The sequence below is a fragment of the Pipistrellus hanaki genome (genome assembly GCF_964339955.1).
Source record: "Pipistrellus hanaki genome assembly, chromosome: 2".
NCBI classification, from domain to species: domain Eukaryota; kingdom Metazoa; phylum Chordata; class Mammalia; order Chiroptera; family Vespertilionidae; genus Pipistrellus; species Pipistrellus hanaki.
In genome coordinates, this window is record NC_140504.1 from 49,202,969 (window position 1) to 49,224,561 (window position 21,593).

The 21,593-nt window shown below is 39.5% G+C and overlaps 1 protein-coding gene and 1 pseudogene across 3 annotated transcripts; one reads left to right on the top strand and one right to left on the bottom strand.

Annotated features, from left to right (window-relative positions):
* Positions 1-1,913: 1,913 nt before the first annotated feature.
* Positions 1,914-21,397, bottom strand: FBXO45 (F-box protein 45). 2 transcript variants are annotated; one of them, XM_084871740.1, is made up of 3 exons: positions 20,922-21,391; positions 15,163-15,519; positions 1,914-6,070 (listed from the first exon to the last, which is right to left on the bottom strand). In XM_084871740.1, the coding sequence occupies exons 1-3, from the start codon at positions 21,234-21,236 to the stop codon at positions 5,885-5,887; spliced, it is 858 nt and encodes a 285-aa protein (XP_084727866.1). In that variant the 5' UTR covers positions 21,237-21,391; the 3' UTR covers positions 1,914-5,884. The 2 variants fall into 2 exon arrangements, with proteins under 2 accessions (XP_084727866.1, XP_084727867.1); XM_084871741.1 differs by lacking the exon at positions 1,914-6,070 and adding an exon at positions 11,883-11,921 and having other exon boundaries at positions 20,922-21,397.
* On the top strand, positions 12,146-12,802 carry LOC311616399 (large ribosomal subunit protein uL22-like; annotated as a pseudogene). The gene has a single exon. The product of its transcript is annotated as a large ribosomal subunit protein uL22-like (transcript).
* Positions 21,398-21,593: the final 196 nt, after the last annotated feature.

The window sequence follows — 21,593 nt, forward strand, 5'->3', positions numbered from 1 at the left end:
TCTCTGTAAAAAATCAATAAAATATATTAAAAATCAATAAAATATATTAAAACAGAACAAAACAAACAAAAAGCAATGTGCCTTTCATCAAGTAGCCATCCATCCATGCTCTTCACTGCCCTGGGGAATTTGGTCATGAATTGTATTGCTCTTCTGCTTGGTGAAGCAGGGAGAGGACTCATTGTCTTCTCTCATTCCAAGCATTCTTTCCTTCAAAGATAAAGTGATCAATAAAGGGGACCAGATCAATAAATTGATTGAGGAATGTGACAAGTTAGTTACATTAAAATAAAAATATTGGGCCTATTCCCATTTCAATAGGCCTCTAATCTAACTTTGGAAATCAGCATTTTTAAAATGTATTTTTTTTATTGATTTTAGATAGATAGAAACATCAATGACAATTATTGATCAGCTGCCTCCTGCACTCCCATCACACTGGGGATTGCATCCTCAACCCAGGCATGTACCCTGACCAGGAATCAAACCATGACCTCTGATCCATAGGTTCACGTACAACCACTGAGCCACAGCCCTACCGGTTTTGCTCAGTGGATAGAACATCGACCTGTGGACTGAAGTGCAGAGTTCAATTCTGGTCAAGGGCATGTACTTGGACTGTGGGCTCAATTCCCAGTAGGCAGGATGCAGCCAATCAATGATTCTCTCTCCCATCATTGATGTTACTATCTCTCCCTTCCTCTCTGAAAAAAAAAAAAAAAAAAAAAAAAAAAAATGTATATAAAAAAAATTAAGCCGAAACCGGTTTGGCTCAGTTGATAGAGCGTCGGTCTGCGGACTGAAAGGTCCCAGGTTCGATTCCGGTCAAGGGCATGTACATTGGTTGCAGGCACATCTCCAGGGGGTGGTGTGCAGGAGGCAGCTAGTCAATGATTCTCTCTCATCGATGTTTCTAGCTATCTATCACTCTCCCTTCCTCTTTGTGAAAAATCAATAAAATATATTTTAAAAAATAAATAAAAATGAAAAATAAATTAAAAAACAAACCACTGAGTCACACCAGATGGATGGAAATCAGCAATAAATGCATCATATTTATAAAAATAATAATAATCATATTATTTCAGAAAGATTTTTCTCAAGGGAGATGGAATCTCAAATCATCATTACTGTCATCTGCCACTTTATTTGTAGGGGAAGAGAGGGACCAGAAATATAACTTACTAAGTATCATACCATAGGATAGGCAGGATTTCTCTTTTTTCTTGTTTTCTTGTTTAAAAAGAAACAGAAAGTAAGGACTATCAATAGGATGATCTAAGGAAAACTCCCTAAATGATTCTTATTTCTTGTGTCGCTCCAAAACATACAAGCTGAATAATAAAAATCTTAAGTCCTGAGGGACTGCTTCTATTAACAAACTATAAAGAGAATACATTGCTCTCAACAATATTTTAATGAATACATTAAATATAAAGCAAACGGTTCGGGGGAGGATCCAAAAAAGAAAATAGGACAACAGACTGGTAAAGCTATCCCTGAACAAAAAGACACAGAAGTCTTACACTTTTCTTGAAGAAAATTAAAACCCTTTGCATAAATTTTAGCATATTAATACATCAAGCAACTTTGAGCAACATGATCAACTGATTCTCTCATAAGATTTTGGATCACAGGAGCCATTTGTTCAGCCATGCCAGTCTCTTTTTACTCTTGGCAAACTACCACACTGTCAAACAACTGTTAGCTGGGGGTGGAGACAGTAGGTGAACAGGATCCTAGTGAATTACTATTCCCTATCTACGTTCCACTCTAAACATGGGAAAAGTAGATCCCCGTATTAGGCGCCATGGAATTTGTAGGTAAATCCCATTAGGCTTAAGGTTCTCGTTTTTCTTTCTGACTAATGTACAAAGAAGTTCTTTGTTTTAAATGTAAGCAATCACAGGTGGTTAAATTTTTTTTAACTTTTTATTATGAAACCAAAGCAAAATAACAGGATTTCAAAAATTAAAATACAGAATTTTAATTTTAAACAAATATTAAATCTACACCAAGAACTAAAAATCAGAGTTTACCAATATTTAAGAATAAAAGGAAATGGCTAAAATGTTCACAGTCATTATTTCTTCCTTATTAGCCTCAGAGTTGCATCATTTTCCTTTGTGCTTCACTTGGACAGGATACAGAATTTCTAATCTATCTTTGTTACTGTAGACTATAACTTCAGAGTAATTTTTGTCTTCCTACATAGTTCTTTATATGTTCCTTCAGCAAATATGCGAGCACCTGCCTATTGGACTGAGATGATGTGGACATGAAGAGTCCATCAGTGATCCTGTCCAAAGATGTTCAGGGGAGATAAGAAACCAACAAATAATCAATAAATATAAATAAATTTATACGAGGTATAAAGTAATACAGCTTAAGTATAGATAAAATATAAAAATAGGGGAATTTCAAGGAAGAAGAGATTACATTCTGCTATTGCAACCGAGGAATGCTTTGTGAGGATAGTATTTGGGTTGGGGATGGACTGGTCCTTCAAAGAAGGCTTCAAAGTGGTTCTGAATGTGGTGGCCTTGATTTCTGGGGTGTAATCTTCTCAATGCTAATTTAAAACTCCTTACGTGTCTATCTCTTCAAACTGCTCATTTTTTAAAATGATCAAAAATATTAACATTGTCGTCTATATAAACAGCATTGGGGTACTTAAATTAAAAGTTAATTATACCTACAATATGGTTTAGTGCTCTGTTATTTTCTAAACTCTTTCCCAGGTAAAACCATATGTGAATTGCAGAAGATGCCTAATTATTGAGCCATGACTTTTAAGTATTCAACTGGGCAAAACCTTCTTGCTTTAGGTGCTTTCTCAAGTCTAAACCTAAACTTACATGAATAAAATGAAGGAGATGAAATAAATGGCTTAACAGTCTAAAGTGAGATGATGAAAAAAAATGGCAACAGTGAAATGATATATACTAACCACAGATTTCTTTGTATGAAATGTTTTAATTATGAGCCATTCACCATTACAGACTTTAAGTCTTAATATTTCTTCTTTCCTATGTAAAAGCAGATAATGAAAACTGCCTATCTCAAGTATGACAGAATTCCATAGTATGAGTGAGAGTAACAGTAATGTCTGCTTACACATCTGCATGCTTCACTAAAGAGCTAGAGAATGCTCCTGGTTTCTCAAGTCAACAAAGCAAATTCAGTTACACATTTTTCCTGCCAAAGTTTCAGTTGAAATACAACTACTACTTTGTCTTTCAATAGCACCTCTTATCCATCATACAAGCCTTTTGACATTATTTTCTCTACCCTCAATATTCGTGTAAGGTAATGGAGAGAACAAGGATTTTGTTTGTTTTTGGCAGATGAGAAAACCTAACATTAATTTTGAACCCAAATTGACAACATATTTGAAAATCATCTAGAATTATTTTAATCCTTATGGCAATGTCATATCCCAGACCAAGATCAAAATCTTAGGGTATGAGACCAAATATCAACATTTTCAATACACATGATTCCAAAATACAGCTGAGGTTGAGACTACTGGTTTAGATACCTCATTCTACTTAACTGCTCAGCACCAATGAAAAAAGATTCCATTTCCTTGAACATTGTAATAGTTTTACTATTCTGTACAGCTACTATTGGTCTCTAGTAACAAATTCATTTACCAGGTTATAAATGAAGGCTCTTCATTCCCCCAATTCTTGTGCTATGAATCTCCATTTTATAAAATTTGCAAATGGGATATTAGTGAATTTAAATCTTTGAGATAAGAATAGCTTGTTATTAAATATTTAGGCAATTATTTAATTCTAGGTTTGATATGCAATAACCATGTGTTTCTGTTTTCCATTCAGCACCTTCAAAAGTTTGTTACAAAATAAATGTTTACTAAGTCAAAACAGAAGTTATAAACAAGACAAAGCTCTTAGAATTGGCTGTATCACAATCTGAAAAAGAAACAAGTATTTAAAAGATTTTTAAATTTTCTAACTAATTCAATTTTCATCCTGACCAGCTGTCTTCTTTAATTAAATTTTAAACACTTTACCAAATCGATTCATTCCATAGCAAGAAAAATCAATTTATGTAGCATCTATACTCTTTAATATATGTAAAATAATTTTGCTTTGTACTATTGAAAATGGTTTCCAGGTTTCTTCTTGACATGGGTATGGAAAAGAATCTGTAACAGATTTTATCTTTAAGCAACATATCAAACACACAACAAATATTTGTAAGCCTGTCACGTGATAAAAATAAATTTTTGTTCATGACTGAAATCCCCTACTTCATAGGATATTGATAACCTTTAACTCTCAAGCAGCAACCCAAGACCCCCAGACTGCTGCTTGCTGTCCCTAATTTTATTAGATTTAAGACAAAATATACATACAACCATAACCTAAAAAAGTACAAAGATTCCACTTGCCTTAGTCAATTCTTATCACAAAGATTTATCTGAAACCATACAATATATACTTTCATACAGAAAGATGCTTGTTTCTCTTCTAACAAAAGAAAATATCAAATCATATATGTTAGATTTGAAAGAGTATTAGTGAAATTGGTTATTAGTCAAAAATTCTGAATAGGAATTAAAGTTAAGTTCTTCTACAATGAAACCTTCAAAATATTGCCAACCTGAAGTTTTCAGCATAAGGTGTTTTATTTCAAGTCCCATGGGGGCAATTATCTACAATAAGATTAAGAACATTCTTAACCTAGGTTCAGGTTGGCACTGTTCCAGGTGGGTGAGTAAACATTTTCTTGATAACCCAATGAAGAGTTTGAGGCTTAGATTGTTGCATGTTGTAAACAATATGAAAATTTAAAAAAAATTATAATATCTACAGCAGTATAAAGTTACAAAATAAAAGGACCATTAATCAATTCTTTCCCTAAGATCTGTGACTAACGGCTTTCATATTTGAGGCCTACAAGAGCAAATACCAATATTCTGTGTTTTATGAGACACTTTCTCAGGCCAAAAAATGAAAAACAAAAAACAAAAAAAAACCAGATACTATAAGGTGGACATTATTATATGTATAATTTGAAAGAAATTTGCCTCCCCTCAATCTTTATCCAGTATATTAAAATATTTTTATAATAATTTTGATCATTAAAAAAAGGACTATAATAGTTATGAAAGCTGTAAACCAAATCTAACACAAAATGAGCCAATACAACACAACTCCTCTTAAAATCCTCTTCCTTGTAGTTACCTAATTGTCCCTTAATGTCATTTTAATTTTGTACCATGTAGTGGTTTTTAAGAAATTGAACTAGAACAAAGCAACCGTTCTGTCCTGTTTGTTTTTACACACATACTGTATATACAACTTTTAAAATAGCTGCACAATTTTACATCTCACTGTTAGAGAAGTGCAGTCCAAGCAGACCATGCTTCTCAATATATTAAAAATATTAAATAAAACCCAACCAGTTTCATACTTTTCTAATAGTCAAGCTGGCTGCGGGGGAAAGGGTCTGAAAACAAAACAAAACAGGCAGATGTAAAACAGTACCAGTCTTTCTTCATAAACACACTACTTTAAAATCTTGCTATTTCCTTCTTATCCCTTTTACAGCATCTCTAAGATCTCACCTTAAAAGTTGGAAATAACACATTGCTTGCTTAGAGACAAATTCTGTTGCAACATGCATATGTCAACTGCCCACTCAACCAACTGCAACCCTGAGGATTTTTCTGGCCCAGGAGAAAGAGGAAACGTTAAGATTATCTTTGCTGTAGAGTTGCTTCTACAGTTAACATTTTCATGTTTTTCAGGATGTTTCTTGGACATGCATGTATGACACTGTCACTTCATGATTTTACTTTCCACAAGCAGATATCTCCTCTACTCTGTCTTTCATCCCAAGAAAGCCACTGTCATCCATCCAAAGGTTTTCCAAGGTAAACCAAAGTCACTTCTGTGTTGCCATACACGGCAGAAACTGCTGGATACAAGCAGGCCTTTGGAAGTCCTCTAAAGGCAACCCCCAGGAACTCGTATCCACGTTCAAAAGCTAAAGTCTTATCTTCCATGTCCAAGATGACTCGAATTCTTTCTCCTATCTGCAAACAGATATCAAAAGATTAGAGAAAAAACACACCCACAAAGTGCATAGCTAATAGAAACATAATACAAATGAACAGGCTGAAAATATTAAGAACTAGAGGCCCAGTGCATGAAAATTCTTACAGTGGAGTGTGTGTGTGTGGGAGGGGGATCCCTCAGCCCGGCCTGCTACCTCTCACAGTCTGGGAGCCCTCAGGGTTGGGGGCTGACCCAGTGATCAGGGGAAGGCGACGCCCCATCACACCTCTGCTGCTGCCACTGCCGGCAGCACAAGCTCCGGCTGGCCCTGGTTACCTGAGCCTTGGGCGACCCTGGGTGGCTGGGCAGTTGCCATCCGAGGCTTGCCTGCACCTTGGGCTGGTCCTGGGCAGCTGGGGTACTGAGAGGACTGGGGGGCTCTGGAGATAGGCAGGAGCCACCTTGGCAAGGCTGAGGGGACTGGGTGCCACCATCTGTGTCTGTGAGCGCCGCCATCTCTGAGGGCGGGCAGTCAATTAGCATATTCCCTCTTTATTGGCTGTAGGCATCACCATCTTTGAGAGTGTGACAGTCAATTGGCATATTCCCTTATTGTTGGCTGTGGGTGCCGCCATATTTGAGGATGGACAGCCAATTAGCATATTCCTTCCTTAGTGGCTGTGGGTGCCATCATCTTTGCAATGGCATGAGGGTCAATTAGCATATTCCCTCTTTATTAGATAGGATATATTATCTAGAAAAACCAAAAGAGAAGATTTCTAGATAGGGAGAAACATATAGAAGAATATACATCAATTTTATCATAACTGCTTGACTTGTTTTTAGTTAAGACTTACATGGAATATACATTTAATACTGAAAATTCAAATGTCCCCTAGAACTGTCCTCTAATCTTATTTACTCTTTGTTTCCAGGCTTTTCTTAAGAAGGATATCACTAAAATCTATAACTTGGTATCATATTTTACTCAAAAAAGGCTATCTAAGTAATCTTTTCAAATTACTAAAGTATTCACACACAGATACACGGGTATTATTCATCCATAAAAAATATGCACCTTGCCCTAGCTGGTTTGACTCAGTGGATAGAGTGTCGGCCTGTGGACTGAAGGGTCCCAGGTTTGATTCTGGTCAAGGGCACATGCCTGGGTTGTGGGCTTGATCCCCAGTGTGGGGCGTGCAGGAGGCAGCCAATCAATGATACTCTCTCATCACTGATGTTTCTACCTTTCCCTCTCTGAAAAAAAGAGGGAGAGGTAGAAACACCCTCAGTGCACGTCATAGCTACCAGTCAAACGGTCGCTTAAGCTTTTATATATATAGATATGTACTTTTTATTGTAGTAAAATATATACAACAATATTATAATTTTAACCATTTGTAAGTGTATATAATTCAGTGGCATCAAATATATTCATAGTGTTGTATAACCATCCATTATCTATACCCAAAACTTTATCATCTCCAATATAAACTCTGTATTCAATAAAAATAACTCCCCATTTTGTTCTTCTCATCCCCCAGCCTCTGATAACCTCTGTTTTACTTTCTGACTATGAATATGAACATTCTAGGTGCCTGTTATAAGTGGAATCATACAATATTTGTCTTTCTGTGTCTGGTTTATTTCATTTAGCATAATGTTCAAGGTACATCCATGTAGGTGTTTTTTTTTTTTTAAATAAGTGACTACTGGGAAGCAAACTCAGGTCTGCATATATATATATATATATATATCAATAATAAATCTATATATATCAATTTAATACTTCCCAATTATGATAATACCTGCTGTTAATATAATACCGTATTTTTCGGACCATAAGACGCACCGGACCATAAGACGCACCAGTTTTTAGAGAAGGGAAATGAAGAAAAAAAGATTCTGAAACAAATAGTGTCCTAAAATATTTTATGTGCATTAAAACCCAACATCACAGTCATAAACACATGTAATCAACCCTGTAAAGTAAACAGCAGCATTTAGAACCATTTTAGAGCCGGGCAAGCACACAGAGACCACACAGAGCCGGGCAAGTAAAAAAACTTTTTTTTTACAGTATATGTGTAGGCTATATTTGGACCATAAGACACAGGGACTTTTTCCCCCCACTTCGGGGGGGGGGGGGAAAGTGCATCTTATGGTCCGAAAAATACGGTACTTCCCTTTGTTGTATTTCTTATCACAAATAACTACTAACATCTGCTTTTTTCCTCCCTTTGCCCATCAACCTATTTAATGGGCCCAAACACATCCTAATTATCATTACCATTACCACCAACAAAACATGAACAATAGTAATAAAAATATAGAAATGAAAAGTTAATATTTTGTTGGGTATTGGTTGTGTGCTTTATTTGCATATCAATCCTAGATGTTATCCCTATTTTACAGAAGATGAAAAAAAGGCAGTATCCCTCCTGGTGAAATTTACAACTTTGCTTCACCTTTGATTGAGCATATAGCATGCACACAGCAAAGGGAGCGGAAAGCAGAAGTCTTACTAGCTTCAGGTGTCAGAGGGCAAAACTTGCAGATGATAGAGTAACTGGAACTTTAGAGTGGGCGCTCGAGAAGCAACAGAACCACTAAGAGGATGAGCCCCACAATCTGAGAATAAACCCTGCCCAATTCTTGTGTGACCGCTCTTATTACACAGATACAGAGGAAACCTCTAAGGAACTAGGCTGAAAAAGTAGCAATGAGAAGTAAAAAAAATAAAATTGAACAAAGCCATTAGCTGCTGCACACTATGGGGGAGACAGTTTACAGTTTGAGTTAAGACAAGTTAACTGCCTGCTAGAACAAGAAAGCCTTGGTGGATATGAAAACAGGAAAGTGTAACTCCTATTTGGGGGGGAAGGGGAGGAGCAGTCAATAGAGAAAGAACCAAGATGGTGGCATAAGTAAAGGGCGGTACTCGCCACTTACACAACCACATCAAAATTACAACTAAAATAAACAACCACCATCATTCAAAACCACTTGGAAGCTGACTGAATGGAAGTCTTACAACTAGAGAAGTAAAGAAGAAAGAACACAGAGACTGATAGAGGGGCGGTGGGACAAAATGGGCTGGCCCCACACCCCCATGTGGCTTTTCCAAATGGGAGGGATATCTCAGCTGCAGAGGCCTTCTGTGAGGAGCAAGGATCCCAGCTCCGGCCCAGGGTTCCAGAGCTGGGAAGAGAAGTCCCTGTAATTTTGGGCTGTACAAACCAGCAGGAATTGTGCAGGAGTGATACAGAGGCTGCCCAAGTCCCCGCAGTTCCTCTTAAAGGGCAGGTGCACAAACTTACAGTCGGCTGAGTTCCAGCGCTAGGGCAACGTCTCAGGGAGATCTAGAAGCAGATAGAGTCCAACTGGATTGTCTGGCATCAGAGCAAGAAGTGTGTGGAGGGGACCTTTCTCCCAGACAGGGGTGCCTGCAGGGTAACTGTTTCTATACTGAGACCCCCCCATCCCCCAGCACAGAGCTGGCTGACAGCCGTATCGGAGTTTCTGACAGTGGTTAGCACCTAACTACTTCCCAGGAAGCTCAGAGTTGGCAGACAACACAGTGAGCTGCAATCAGCAGAAAAACAGAATCCAGAGGCAGCTCCCAGGAGGCACTAATCTCTGCTGATGAATGCCACTCACTTTCTTTTTGCCTTTTTCAAAAAATCTTTCTTTCTGCTTTATTTATTTGTTATTATTTTAGTCTCTATTTTCTCTTTCATATATTTAATTTTTCTCTTCCCTTTTATTTTTTTCCCTTTCCTCCTGCTTTCTCATCTTTTTTCCTTTTCTTATTTTTTAGTCTATCTGCTCTCTCCTCTATTTTTCTTTTCAAATATTTTTCTTCCTTTTCTCTTTTATACCATTATCCTTCCCCTATTCTTTATCCTGATTTTCTTTATTTTATCTCTGCCTTTTCATATTCATTTTTCTTTCCCTTTTTTCTCCTTATATTTTTTCTTTGTTTTCTTCTATTATTCTTGCTCTCTCTTCTCTTACCTAATTCTTTCTTCTTTTGTGGTTCCTTTTGTTGTTTTTGTAGGGGCCTTGTTTTTATTTTGTTTGTTGTGTTTTTTGCTGTTGTTAATCCTCACTCAAGGATATTTTTTTCCATTGAATTTTGAGAGAATAGACGGGAAGGTGAGAGACAGACAGAAATACCGATGTGAGAGAGACACAACTGGTTTCTCCCGTACGTGCCCTACTGGAGCCAGGAATCAAACCTATAACAGAGGTACATGCCCTTGACCAGAATTGAACCTGAGATCCTTTATTCTGCAGGCCAATGCTCTAATGACTGAGAAACTGGCTTGGGCTATTTTGTTGTGTTTTGTTCTGTTCTTTCAGCACCTCCACTAGAGCTCGCACAATGCGGTTGGGGGTGAACCTCACAGTCAGCCAGCCTGAGAGGAGATTCCATTCACGAACAGAACAACAGCATTCAAGACCCAATGACAACAGAATTCAAATAACTCACACAAGGGACATTCCTAGAGCATCCAGCTCAGGAAATCTAAGCTACTGAATCACTGGGTCCCACAAAACAATTACTACATAAGGCCAACCTATTGGGACCCATAACAGTTTGATCTAATACATGGGGAAAAATACAAAGGGTCAGCAAAAAAAAGGAGACAAAGAAACAACCCTGACATGAAAGAAAAGAAGGAATTGCCAGAAAAGGAACTAATGAAATGAAGGCAAACAATTTGTCAGGTAACAAGAATATACAATGAAGTCAAGGCAGTCTCTTCAATAATGGTGTTGGGAGTAATTGGACAGATACATACAAAAGAATGAAACTAGATCACCAACTTACACCATACACAAGAATAAACTTAGCCCTAACTGGTTAGGCTCAGTGGATAGAGCATTGTTGGCCTGTGGACTCAAAGGGTCCCAGGTTCAATTCTGGTCAAAGGCATGTACCTTGGTTGCGGGCACATACCAAGTGGGGTGTGTGCAGGAGGCAGCTGATCAATGTTTCTCTCTCATCGATGTTTCTAACTCTCTATCCCTCTCCCTTTCTCTCTGTAAAGAATTAATAAAATATGTATTTTTAAAAAGAATAAACTTAAAATGGATTAAAGATTTAAATATAACTCATGAAATCATAAAAATCTCAGAAGAAAGCATAGGCAGCAAAATATTAGACATCTCATGTAGCAGAATTTTTACTGATACATCACCCAGGGCAAGAGAAACAAAGGAAAAAATAAACAAATGGGACTACATCAAGATAAAAAACTTCTGTATAGCAAAAGAAACCATCATCAAATTGAAAAGGGAACCCACTGTATGGGAGAACATATTTGGCAATGATACATCTGATAAGGAGTTAATTTCCAAAGTATATAAAGTATTCATAGAACTGAACAAAAGATAAACAACCCAATTAAAAAATGGGTGTGGCCAGGGTGGCTCAATGGTTGAGTGTCAACTCATGAACCAGGAGGTCACAGTTTGATTCCCAATCAGGGCACATGCCTGAGTTGCATGCTTGGGACATGCAGGAGGCAGCCAATCAATGATTCTATTTCATAATTGATCTTTCTTTCTCTCCCCCACCCCCCCCCGCCCCACTTCCCCATCCCTCTTTCTTTCTCTCTGAAATCAATAAAATATATACATGTATTTTAAATGGGCAGAAGACCTGAATAGACACTTCTCCAGAGAAGACATACAAGTGGCCAAGAGACATATGAAAAAATGCTCAACATCACTAATTATCAGGGAAGCAAATTAAAATGACAATGAGGTACTACCTCAACAAACAAGTGCTGGCAAGGATGTGGAGAAAAAGGAGTCCTGGTACACCGCTGGTGAGAATGCAGAATGAGCCAATCACTATGGCAAACAGTGTGGAGTTTCCTAAAAAAAATTAATAATGGAACTGCCATCTGACCCAGTGATGCCATTTCTAGGAATATATCCTAAAAAGCCTGAAACACCAATCAGAAAGAATATATGCATCCCTATGTTCATAGCAGCATTATTTACAATTGCTAATATCTGCAAACAGCCCAAGTGCCCATCAGTAGATAAAGGGATTAAAAAGCTGTGGTACATTTACACCATGCAATACTATGCAGCTATAAAAAAAAAAAGTATCGTCCTCCTCTTCCCCCAAAGCGGCCCTAGGTGACTTCCGAAGATGGTCCGCTATTCGCTAGACCCAGAGAACCCCACAAAATCATGCAAATCGAGAGGGTCCAATCTCCGCGTTCACTTCAAGAACACGCGTGAAACTGCCCAGGCCATCAAGGGCATGCATGTTCGGAAAGCCACCAAGTATCTGAAGGACGTCACCTTAAAGAAGCAGTGCGTGCCGTTCCGTCGTTACAATGGTGGCGTTGGTAGGTGCGCCCAGGCAAAACAGTGGGGCTGGACACAAGGTCGGTGGCCCAAAAAGAGTGCTGAATTTTTGCTGCACATGCTGAAAAATGCCGAGAGCAATGCTGAACTTAAGGGTAGATGTAGACTCTCTGGTCATCGAGCACATTCAGGTGAACAAAGCGCCCAAGATGCGGCGTAGAACCTACAGGGCTCCTGGGCGTATTAACCCTACACGAGCTCTCCCTGCCACAGTGAGATGATCCTCACTGAGAAGGAGCAGATCGTTCCCGAGCCGGAAGAGGAGGTGGCGCAGAAGAAGATATCTCAGAAGAAACTGAAGAAACAAAAACTTATGGCCCGGGAGTAAATTCAGCACAAAATAAATTAAAGTAAAAAAATAAAATAAAATAAAAAAATTTTTTTAAAAAGTATCTCTTACCCTTTGAGACAGTATGGAGGGACCAGGAGAGTACTATGCTAAGCAAAATAAGCTGGTTAAAGAAAGACAAGTATCACATGATCTCACTTATATGTGGAATCTAATAAAATAAACTGAGGAACAAAAAAGATCCAGTGACATTGAAGCATGCAACAGACTGACCTATTTTGGAAAAGGTGGTGGTGGTGGTGGGGAGGGGGAGTGGGAAGAGATTAAGCAATGAACTTACCTGCATATATGCATTATCCATGGATAGACAATAGTGCAGGGAAGGCCTGGGGAGTGGAAGGAAGTGAAGTGGAGGGAGGGAGGTCAACGGGGGGAGAGGACATATATAATACTTTGAACAATAGAGATAAATTAAAAAAAAAAAAAAGTAAAGGGATGGGGGGAAAAGAGCACCTTGCACAAGAAAGTAAGCATTAATAAGTATAAGAAAGTTGGAGTGGCTACATTAACATCAGAGAAAATAGAAAAATAGACTTAAAGAAAACCAATACTGCCTGCCTGGTGTGGCTCAGTGGTTGCATGTCGACCTATGGACCAAGAGGTCCCTGGTTCGATTTCCAGTTAGGGCATGTGCCTGGGTTTTGGGCTCAATCCCCAGTAGGAGCCGTGCAGGAGGCAGCCAATCCATGTCTCTCTCTCATAGCCATTTCTATCTCTCTAAGCTTCTCCCTTTCTTTCTCTAAAAGTAAAAAAAAAAAAAGACAAGGGATATCACTAGAGTCAGAGAAGGTCATTTCATAATGATAATAGTTAATCAAACTGGGAGATATAACAATGATAAGTATGTATGTATGTGCACCTAAGAAGAGAGTTCCAAAATACAAGCAGCAAAAACTGACAGAAATGAAAAAAAAAAAAAATTAGCAAGTATAATGGAAATTTCAATACTACTCTTCAATAAATGATAGAACAGATAGAAGGAAAAATCAGTAAGGATATAGAAGATTGAACACAATCAACTTGACCAAAATGTGATTTGTGGAATAGTCCATACAACAACAGAATATATGTTCCCTTCAAGCACACATGCAAAACTTTCAAGACAGATTATATTCTGGGACTAAGCCAAGTCTCAATAAATTTTATTTTTAATTTTTATTTTTTTAAATATATTTTTTATTGATTTATACAGAGAGGAAGGGAGAGAGATAGAGTTAGAAACATCGATGAGAGAGTCACCCCCCACTGGGGATATGCCCGCAACCAAGGCACATGCCCTTGACCGGAATCGAACCTGGGACCCTTCAGTCCCCAAGCCGACGCTCTATCCATTGAGCCAAACCAGTCCCGGCTAGTCTCAATAAATTTTAAAAAATTGAAATCATACAGAGCATGTTCTCTGAAAAACAAAGACCAAAAGTTTTTCATTACAAAATCACCACAAGGCTGGTCACAGGATTTTATAGCCAAAGTCCAAATGCTCTTCTTAGAGCCTTAAAGCACAGTGAAGAATTCTATGAAAGAAAACCTCAGGAAACTGAATGTATTTTTTAGTTCTTCTACTTTAGAATCCCTGCCTTGACGTTATTACTGAGGTTAGAACTTTCAAGCCACATGTTTTCCTGAAATATGCAATCTATAATTCCTTAAAATTTATAATTTCTTATCAGATTACTATGTTTTAGACCTATGTGAATCATATAGCTTTTACAAATAGGAACTATAATTTTGACCCTAAACTAACATAAATATGAGGCTAAGATGAAAAGAATTTTAAAATGTAGAAGTTTGCCTGAGCTTGCCAGTCTTTATAGAAATTACTGACACATCCAGAGCTTTGAATCCACAGATTACTAAGTAGCAGAGGATATGTGTATGCATGCACACAGGTGATTTCATGGGGGTGAGATGTCTAGAAAAAGCAGATTTGGAGGTGCCTTAAAGGAAAAATGACAATTTAGAGTACAAGGTTGGCGAACTATGGCCCCTGAGCCAAATCTAGCCTACAGCCTATAAATAAGATTTTATTGAAACACAGCTATGCTCATTCATTTACGTATTATTTATGGCTGCTCTTGTGCTATAAAAACAGAATTGAATAGTTGTAATAGCTTAAAATATTTACTATCTGGCCCTGTACAGAAAAAGTTTGCCAATGCCTGATTTAGAGCAAAGATGAACTGCTCAAGGTTGAATATGTATTAAGAAACAAATATTGAGATACTAAAAACTTATCAGAATAGAAAAAAAAAAAGGCCAGTTACACTATTTAATAAAAAATTACCAAAAAGGACATACAAAGCCACTATATAAAATTTTGCAAATTTAAAACAAATTAAGGCATGATTTAACAAAGGCCCACATTAAAGAAAATACCTAGTTTCTCACCTGATATTTTGGTGCATTATTGCATTGTGGAAAACTGCCATTGACTTCTCCATTATGTAGTAGATTATTGTCCACCAGATTCCAGCCCCAGCTCTGGTCATCACTGCCCAGCAGTGCCACATAACCTTGGCACTGCATAGGGGCCCGTTTTGTGGCAATTCCAATCACTGCCACAGTGCCCAGAGGGCCCTCCCACCACACTTCCCATGCATGGCGGCCCTCACTGAAACCAATCTTGGTCCTTGCACCATCAGTGCTCTGAGCAATGGGGTTTCGATGTAAAGTAAAGCCATTCTTCTTGATGTAGACATTCCGGGAGCAGTCATTAGTGCTGAAGGCATGTTGGAAAGCACGTACCTGAAAAGATGAAAAAACAGACCAAAAAAGAGAAGTTTGATTTTTCTTAAATATTAAAAGGTACCTAGCCCTAGCCGATGTGGCTCAGTTGGTTGGAGTGTCATTCTGTACACAGAAAGGTTGTGGGTTCGAGTCCCACTTTGAGCACAGACCTAGGTTACAGATTCAATCCCTGGTCGAGGCATGTATGGGAGGCAACTGATTGATGTTCTGTCTCACATCTATGTTTTTCTTTTTATCTCTACCCCCTCTTCCCTTCTTCCCTCCCTTTTCTCTCTAAAAGTAATGCAGATCCTTGGGTGAGGAATAAATAAAAATTAAAAGTACCCAAACCTCAGGCTGTGTTTTTAAATAATAAAGTTACATATTTTTAAGTAATATAAATAAACATTTAAAAAAATTGCTAGTTTTAGGATGTGCCACTAACATAACATTTAAAACAACCGCCAACTGTTTCATTTCTGACCAAAATTCTAACTCGTGGTATTTCTCCAAATAGACTTCTTAAAATATCAAAATATATTATATATAAGAATTCATATATTTTAGAGATGATACTGAAATGATTATGCATAACATAATGATATCTGGGAACTGCTTTGAAATATCCAGGGTTGGAGTAGGAGTGGGTAGGGTAAACACAAAACTAGATTATCTATTAATTAATTATTGGTAAGGCTTGGTGATAGGTATAGGGGGGTTCATTAAATATTTTCTCTACTCTAGTTTATATTCAATTATTTTTATGTAAAAAAAAAAAAAAGAGATGTATAGTTTTTTATGTTGGCAATCCTGACAACTAAAAAGAATATTTTAAGTAAAAGAGAGAACTTAGTCATAGCAGCTCTAAAGTTTATGAAAAATTTTAATAACCACAAACAGTATTAGATCCCCAGCCTCCTGGCTAGATATTACTCATACACTGAGACAGCACCAGTCTCATTTTACCAAATTAAATAATCTCCCTAGATAGCATCTAAATTCAACCACTAGAACTTATAAAGAGATAGCTATTCAAGAACAGCTTCTACTGGTAGGAAAGGTTAGTTAACCTTCAGAAATTACCATTTTTTTTAAGCTTCCAAAATAAAGATAGCATAAAAACTGCTATTCTGTATAAATAATAACAATTTCTCATGTTTTAATAATTTAAAGCATTTGGCTTCCCTCACCTCCTTTTATTTTATTTATTTATTTTTATTTTCTTTATTGATTAAGCTATTACATATGTGTCCGCTTCTGGCTTAAAAAAAAAAAAAATTTTTCTACTTTGTTCAAACTACCCAAAAGCAGCCAAAGGCTGGGACCTATTGCTTTAGTTAACCTGAGAAATCAACTCCAGAATCACAGAATTTCAGCATTAGAAAGGGCCTTAAAAGTCACCTAATCCAACTCACATATAAGTCAATAGCTTACTTATTTTGGTAATCCTCACCTGAGGATACTTTCTTTTTTTTTTTCTTTTTTAAAAAATATATTTTATTGATATTTTACAGAGAGGAAAGGAGAGAGATAGAGAGCTAGAAACGTCGATGAGAGAGAAACATCGACCAGCTGCCTCCTGCACACCCCCTACCAGGGATGTGCCCGCAACCAATGTACATGCCCCTGACCGGAATCGAACCTGGGACCCTTCAGTCCGCAGACCAACGCTCTACCACTGAGCCAAACCGGTTTCGGCAAGGAGGATACTTTCTTTTCCATTGATTTTTAGAGACTGGAAGGGAGGGGGAGAGACAGAGAAACATCGATGTAATTGGTTGCCATCCCCACACTGGTTGGAGCCCAGGATTGAGCCCACAGCCAAGGAACCAAGGTCCATGTCCTTCACTGGGATAGATCCTTCAACTCTTCAGTCCCTGGCCAATGCTCTAACCACTGAGAAAAACTGGCCAGGGCCAGACCTGTCTTTCTAATAAAATAGCATCTTTATTACATCTCATCCCAGTTCAGTAATCTTTGATAGTTCCATATTGACGACCATATCAACTATAAATTCATCTGTCTGGCTTTCAAAGCCTTCTAGATCTGGCTCCTCCTATCTTCCTTTCTAATTTTGTGTTAATTTTGTCTATAATATCATACCTGCTTTCCTCCTCCCACATATCCTCTAAGATGAGCCCAATCTTACCATTTTCATGAAGCTATTCTTAACTGAGATCATCCAGTCTCCCTAACTTTTCTCTTGCTCTCTCCCCTTTCTCTCTCCTACCCACCATAGTCTGCATCATACAACACAACTCTGAACACACCCTAACCACTTGATTCTAATAAAAACTATTTTGCAAAAAGTTTAATCTAACCTAAACTGATCAAACCTCTAGGAAATACAGAGACAAGAAGAGCATGTTAAGCAGCACCATGGGAATAAAATACGCAAAATTCAGACCAAGGGAAACTACATGGTAAATCACCCGATTTCTTAAAGATGTTTCCATTGATATTAGACATAGAGGAAGGGAGATGCAGAGAAAGAAACATCAATCGGCTGCCTCCTGCATACACCCCACTGGGGATCAAGCCTGAAACCCCGGCATGTGCCCTGACCAGGAATCCAACCGGCGACCTCTTGGTTCAAGGGACAACACTCAACCAAGTGAGCCATACTGGCCAGGGCTTGGCAACATTGTTTGTATTTTTTTGTTCATTCTCACCCAAGGATATTTTTCCATTGATTTTTTTTTTTCTTTTCTTTTTTTTAGAGAGAGAGTGAAAGGAGGGAAGGATGAAGAGAGAGAGAGAGAGAGAGAGAGAGAGAGAGAGAGAGAGAGAGAGGGAGGGAGGGAGGGAGGGAGGGAGGGAGGGAGGGAGAAAAAAAAAAAAAAAAAAAACATGGAGAGAGATACATCAATTGGTTGCCTCCTGCATGAGGCCGCGAGGTCTGAACCTGCAACCCAGGTACATGACCTAAACCAGGAATCGAACACGAGACCCTTAGGTCCAAGGGCCGACACTCTGACCACTTAGCATACCAGCCAGGGCAGGACCTGATTTCTTCAACAAATAGGTTGCAGGGATGAGAGGTGGGGAGATGGAGGTGAATTTATAGCCTTAAGAGATATGTCAACTGTTTGCCATTGGAACATTATATAAATCTTGATTAAATAAACTGAAAATTAAAAAAAATATTTATATTTATGAGACAATAGGAAATCTGAACACTGCATTTTTTATATTAAGGAATTACTGTTAGTTTCTTTATACTTTAGAGATGTAATGATATTGTGCTATGTTAACTGTCCTTATCTTTTAGAGATGGATACCAAAAATTCAGAAATGGAAAAATACACAAATAAATAAAATAATATGTAATTCCTACCCCAGTCTCATGCACAACATGGACTGTACATTATGACTAACAGCTTTAAGACCTACTTCAGGATCTAAGTCTGAAACTTAAATTATAGTTAGATGCTAAGTATGACTGGAATAATTGATGCTATTAGGTGACATGGAAAATGTGAACTTTGAAAAAAGAAGACAAATCCCAAATAGACTGACAGCTCCCAATACTTTCCAATTTTACATATTTCAAGCCTGTTCCCATCCTTCTTTCAGTTACCAGGCTCCCTGGAAATCCTATCTGATTCTACCTTCTTCCTCATCTCACTCAGCCAGTCAGTAGCTGTCCACTTATGTGGATCTGTTCTCTGCAATAGCTCTCCCAACCATCCCCTTCTCTCCTCTATACTCTTCTTAATACATCTGTTCTATATACTTAAGTACCTCCGATCTAGGCACTAATCCCTGTCCTCTCCAACTCATCTTACAGCCAAGTTTTCCTAAAGCACAGCTCTTATTTTGTTACTCCTCCATGAAACATATGTGGTTTCCAAATATATAACAAAACCCAAACTATATAGACTCAAAGCTATATTTCAAGGACCTCCAAGATATAGCTCGTTTCAGCTTACCTTTACAATCATATTGCCCACTATTTTAATCCAATCAAATTAAACTTTTTTTTAAATTTAGTCTCTCCTCTAAGCTCCAAACTGTAACCGGTGCCTATCTGAAATCTCTTGGATATCTCAAATACAGTCAATTCTATTCTACCCAAACTGAACTCATTTTTAGTCCTGTAAATCTAGCCCAGGTGATCCCTATGTTATGTAAGCCAGATAACTAGGAGTCATCCTTAGCACCTCCCTCTTCCTCAGCCCTAATTCACATCTAAGTCCTGTAGATTTTACTTCCTAAATCTCTCCTTAATTTCTCTTCACCTGCTCCACTACCTATTTCCTAATTGATCTACCCATATTTCTAAGGTTCCCTCCAACCTGTGCTTCACACTGAAGTTAGAAATAACCTCTTAAAAAATGCAAACTGATATCCATCCCCACACGCCTAACCCCCTCTTGCTTATAGTTCAAAATGACTTCCCTATAGTTTAGCCCCAGTCTACCTCTCCCATCTTATCTCAAACCTGCCTCACTTTTGCTCTCCATACTCCAGCCACACTGATGTATTTTTGTACCTCATACTCAGCAGGTTCTCCCCTAGCAGGTTCTTCTCACTCCTTGGCTTACATATCCTTATCCTTCAAGTCTCAGCTTATCATTGTTTCTTGAAAGAAGGCCTTCCCTGACCTCCCTACCTAGGTCAAATTCTCCATTACTCAAACTCAGAGCGCCAGTGTCCTCTCAGCCCAACCATACCTGTTACTTGACATTTTTTATTTGCATATGAAGAAGGCAGGAATATGCACAATAAGCTAAGGGAAGAAGGGGGAATGCAACAAAACCGGAATCCTATGACAAATAGAACTAAAGAGACACACCATCAAGATGGAACTAGGAAGGAGTTGGCAAGGAAGTAGCCAATAATAGTGGGGCAAGGCAGTATTTTGATGGTTAAGCGATGCCGATTGATATCCTGACAGGTAGCAGAATGCCCAGGACCACACTCTCTTATAAGCCTGAAACATAACAGAAAGAATTAGAGAACCCGGGTGAAAATAAAGAAGAAAAAAAGATTATAAATCAGATTTTGGGAAAGGTTAGGTGAAATGTGAGCGTGAAAACCGAAATACGAAGGCAGGAAGATCTAATAAAGCCTATTTGGAGGGCACCGAGAAAGAAAAAAGAAAAAGAAAAAAAGATGCGAGTATTGAAGGAACAACAATAGGGTGGTCTGTTTTTAAAGGGAACAACTATGAAAAGTAGAACGAGTGATGGAAACGATACCATCTGGTCCTTTAAAAAGTATCACGGAAGTAGAGTGGGTTAAGGAGCAGAACTTCCATCCAAAGAGATGTTGATGGAGGGGAAGAGGAGAGGGAAGACACTGACGGGCGCACTGGGAAGGCGGGATGGTGAAGCGAGGCGCCTGCCTCCAGCAGCGATGGGCAGCCCGGAGAGCGGGGCCGGGGGCGGCGGCGTGGCCCCGCGCTCCCCCCTCACCTTGGCCTTGTAGCTGGGCAGGTTGCAGAGGATGTCCGTGCGCAGCGCCTCTTCGGCCAGGCTGCGGGCGCACAGGCTCCGCCACACCTCGCTGTTCTCGTCGCCGTGCAGGCAGCGGTACCAGTGCTTGCACACCAGGGCGCAGCTCCGCAGCTCGGACAGCTCCAGGTAGGAGAACACCAACTCCAGCACCCGGCTGGGGAGCCGGCCCCCGGTGCCCGCGGACCCCGAGCCCGAGCCGCCGGCCGCGCCGCCGCCGCCACTACAGCCAGCGCCGCCGGAGGCTGCCCCAGCCCCCGGGGCCGGCGCCGCCATCGCCTCACCAGCCGGCCCGAGGGCCGCCGCCGCCGCCGCCGCCTCCCCCCGTCTCTGCTGGGGAGGCCAAGCCTCGCCTAGAACCCGGAGCAGCGCTCACCGCCCCTTTCACAGCTCACCGCCGGCCCCTCCGCCACTCCCGCCCCTGCCCGGGGGCGTCCGCCGCCGCCCCGCCTCACTGAGGGCAGACGCGCCCGCCCGCCCGCCCGCACACAGGCGTCCCCGCCCCTCCCCCGCCGTTCAGCGCGGGCGTCGGAACCGCCCGGCTCGCGAGGCCTCCGGGAGGCGCGCCCGTGGCCCCGCCATGCGGGTTGAGGGCACGAAGCAAGGGCGCACGCCCAGCACGCTCGCGCTTCC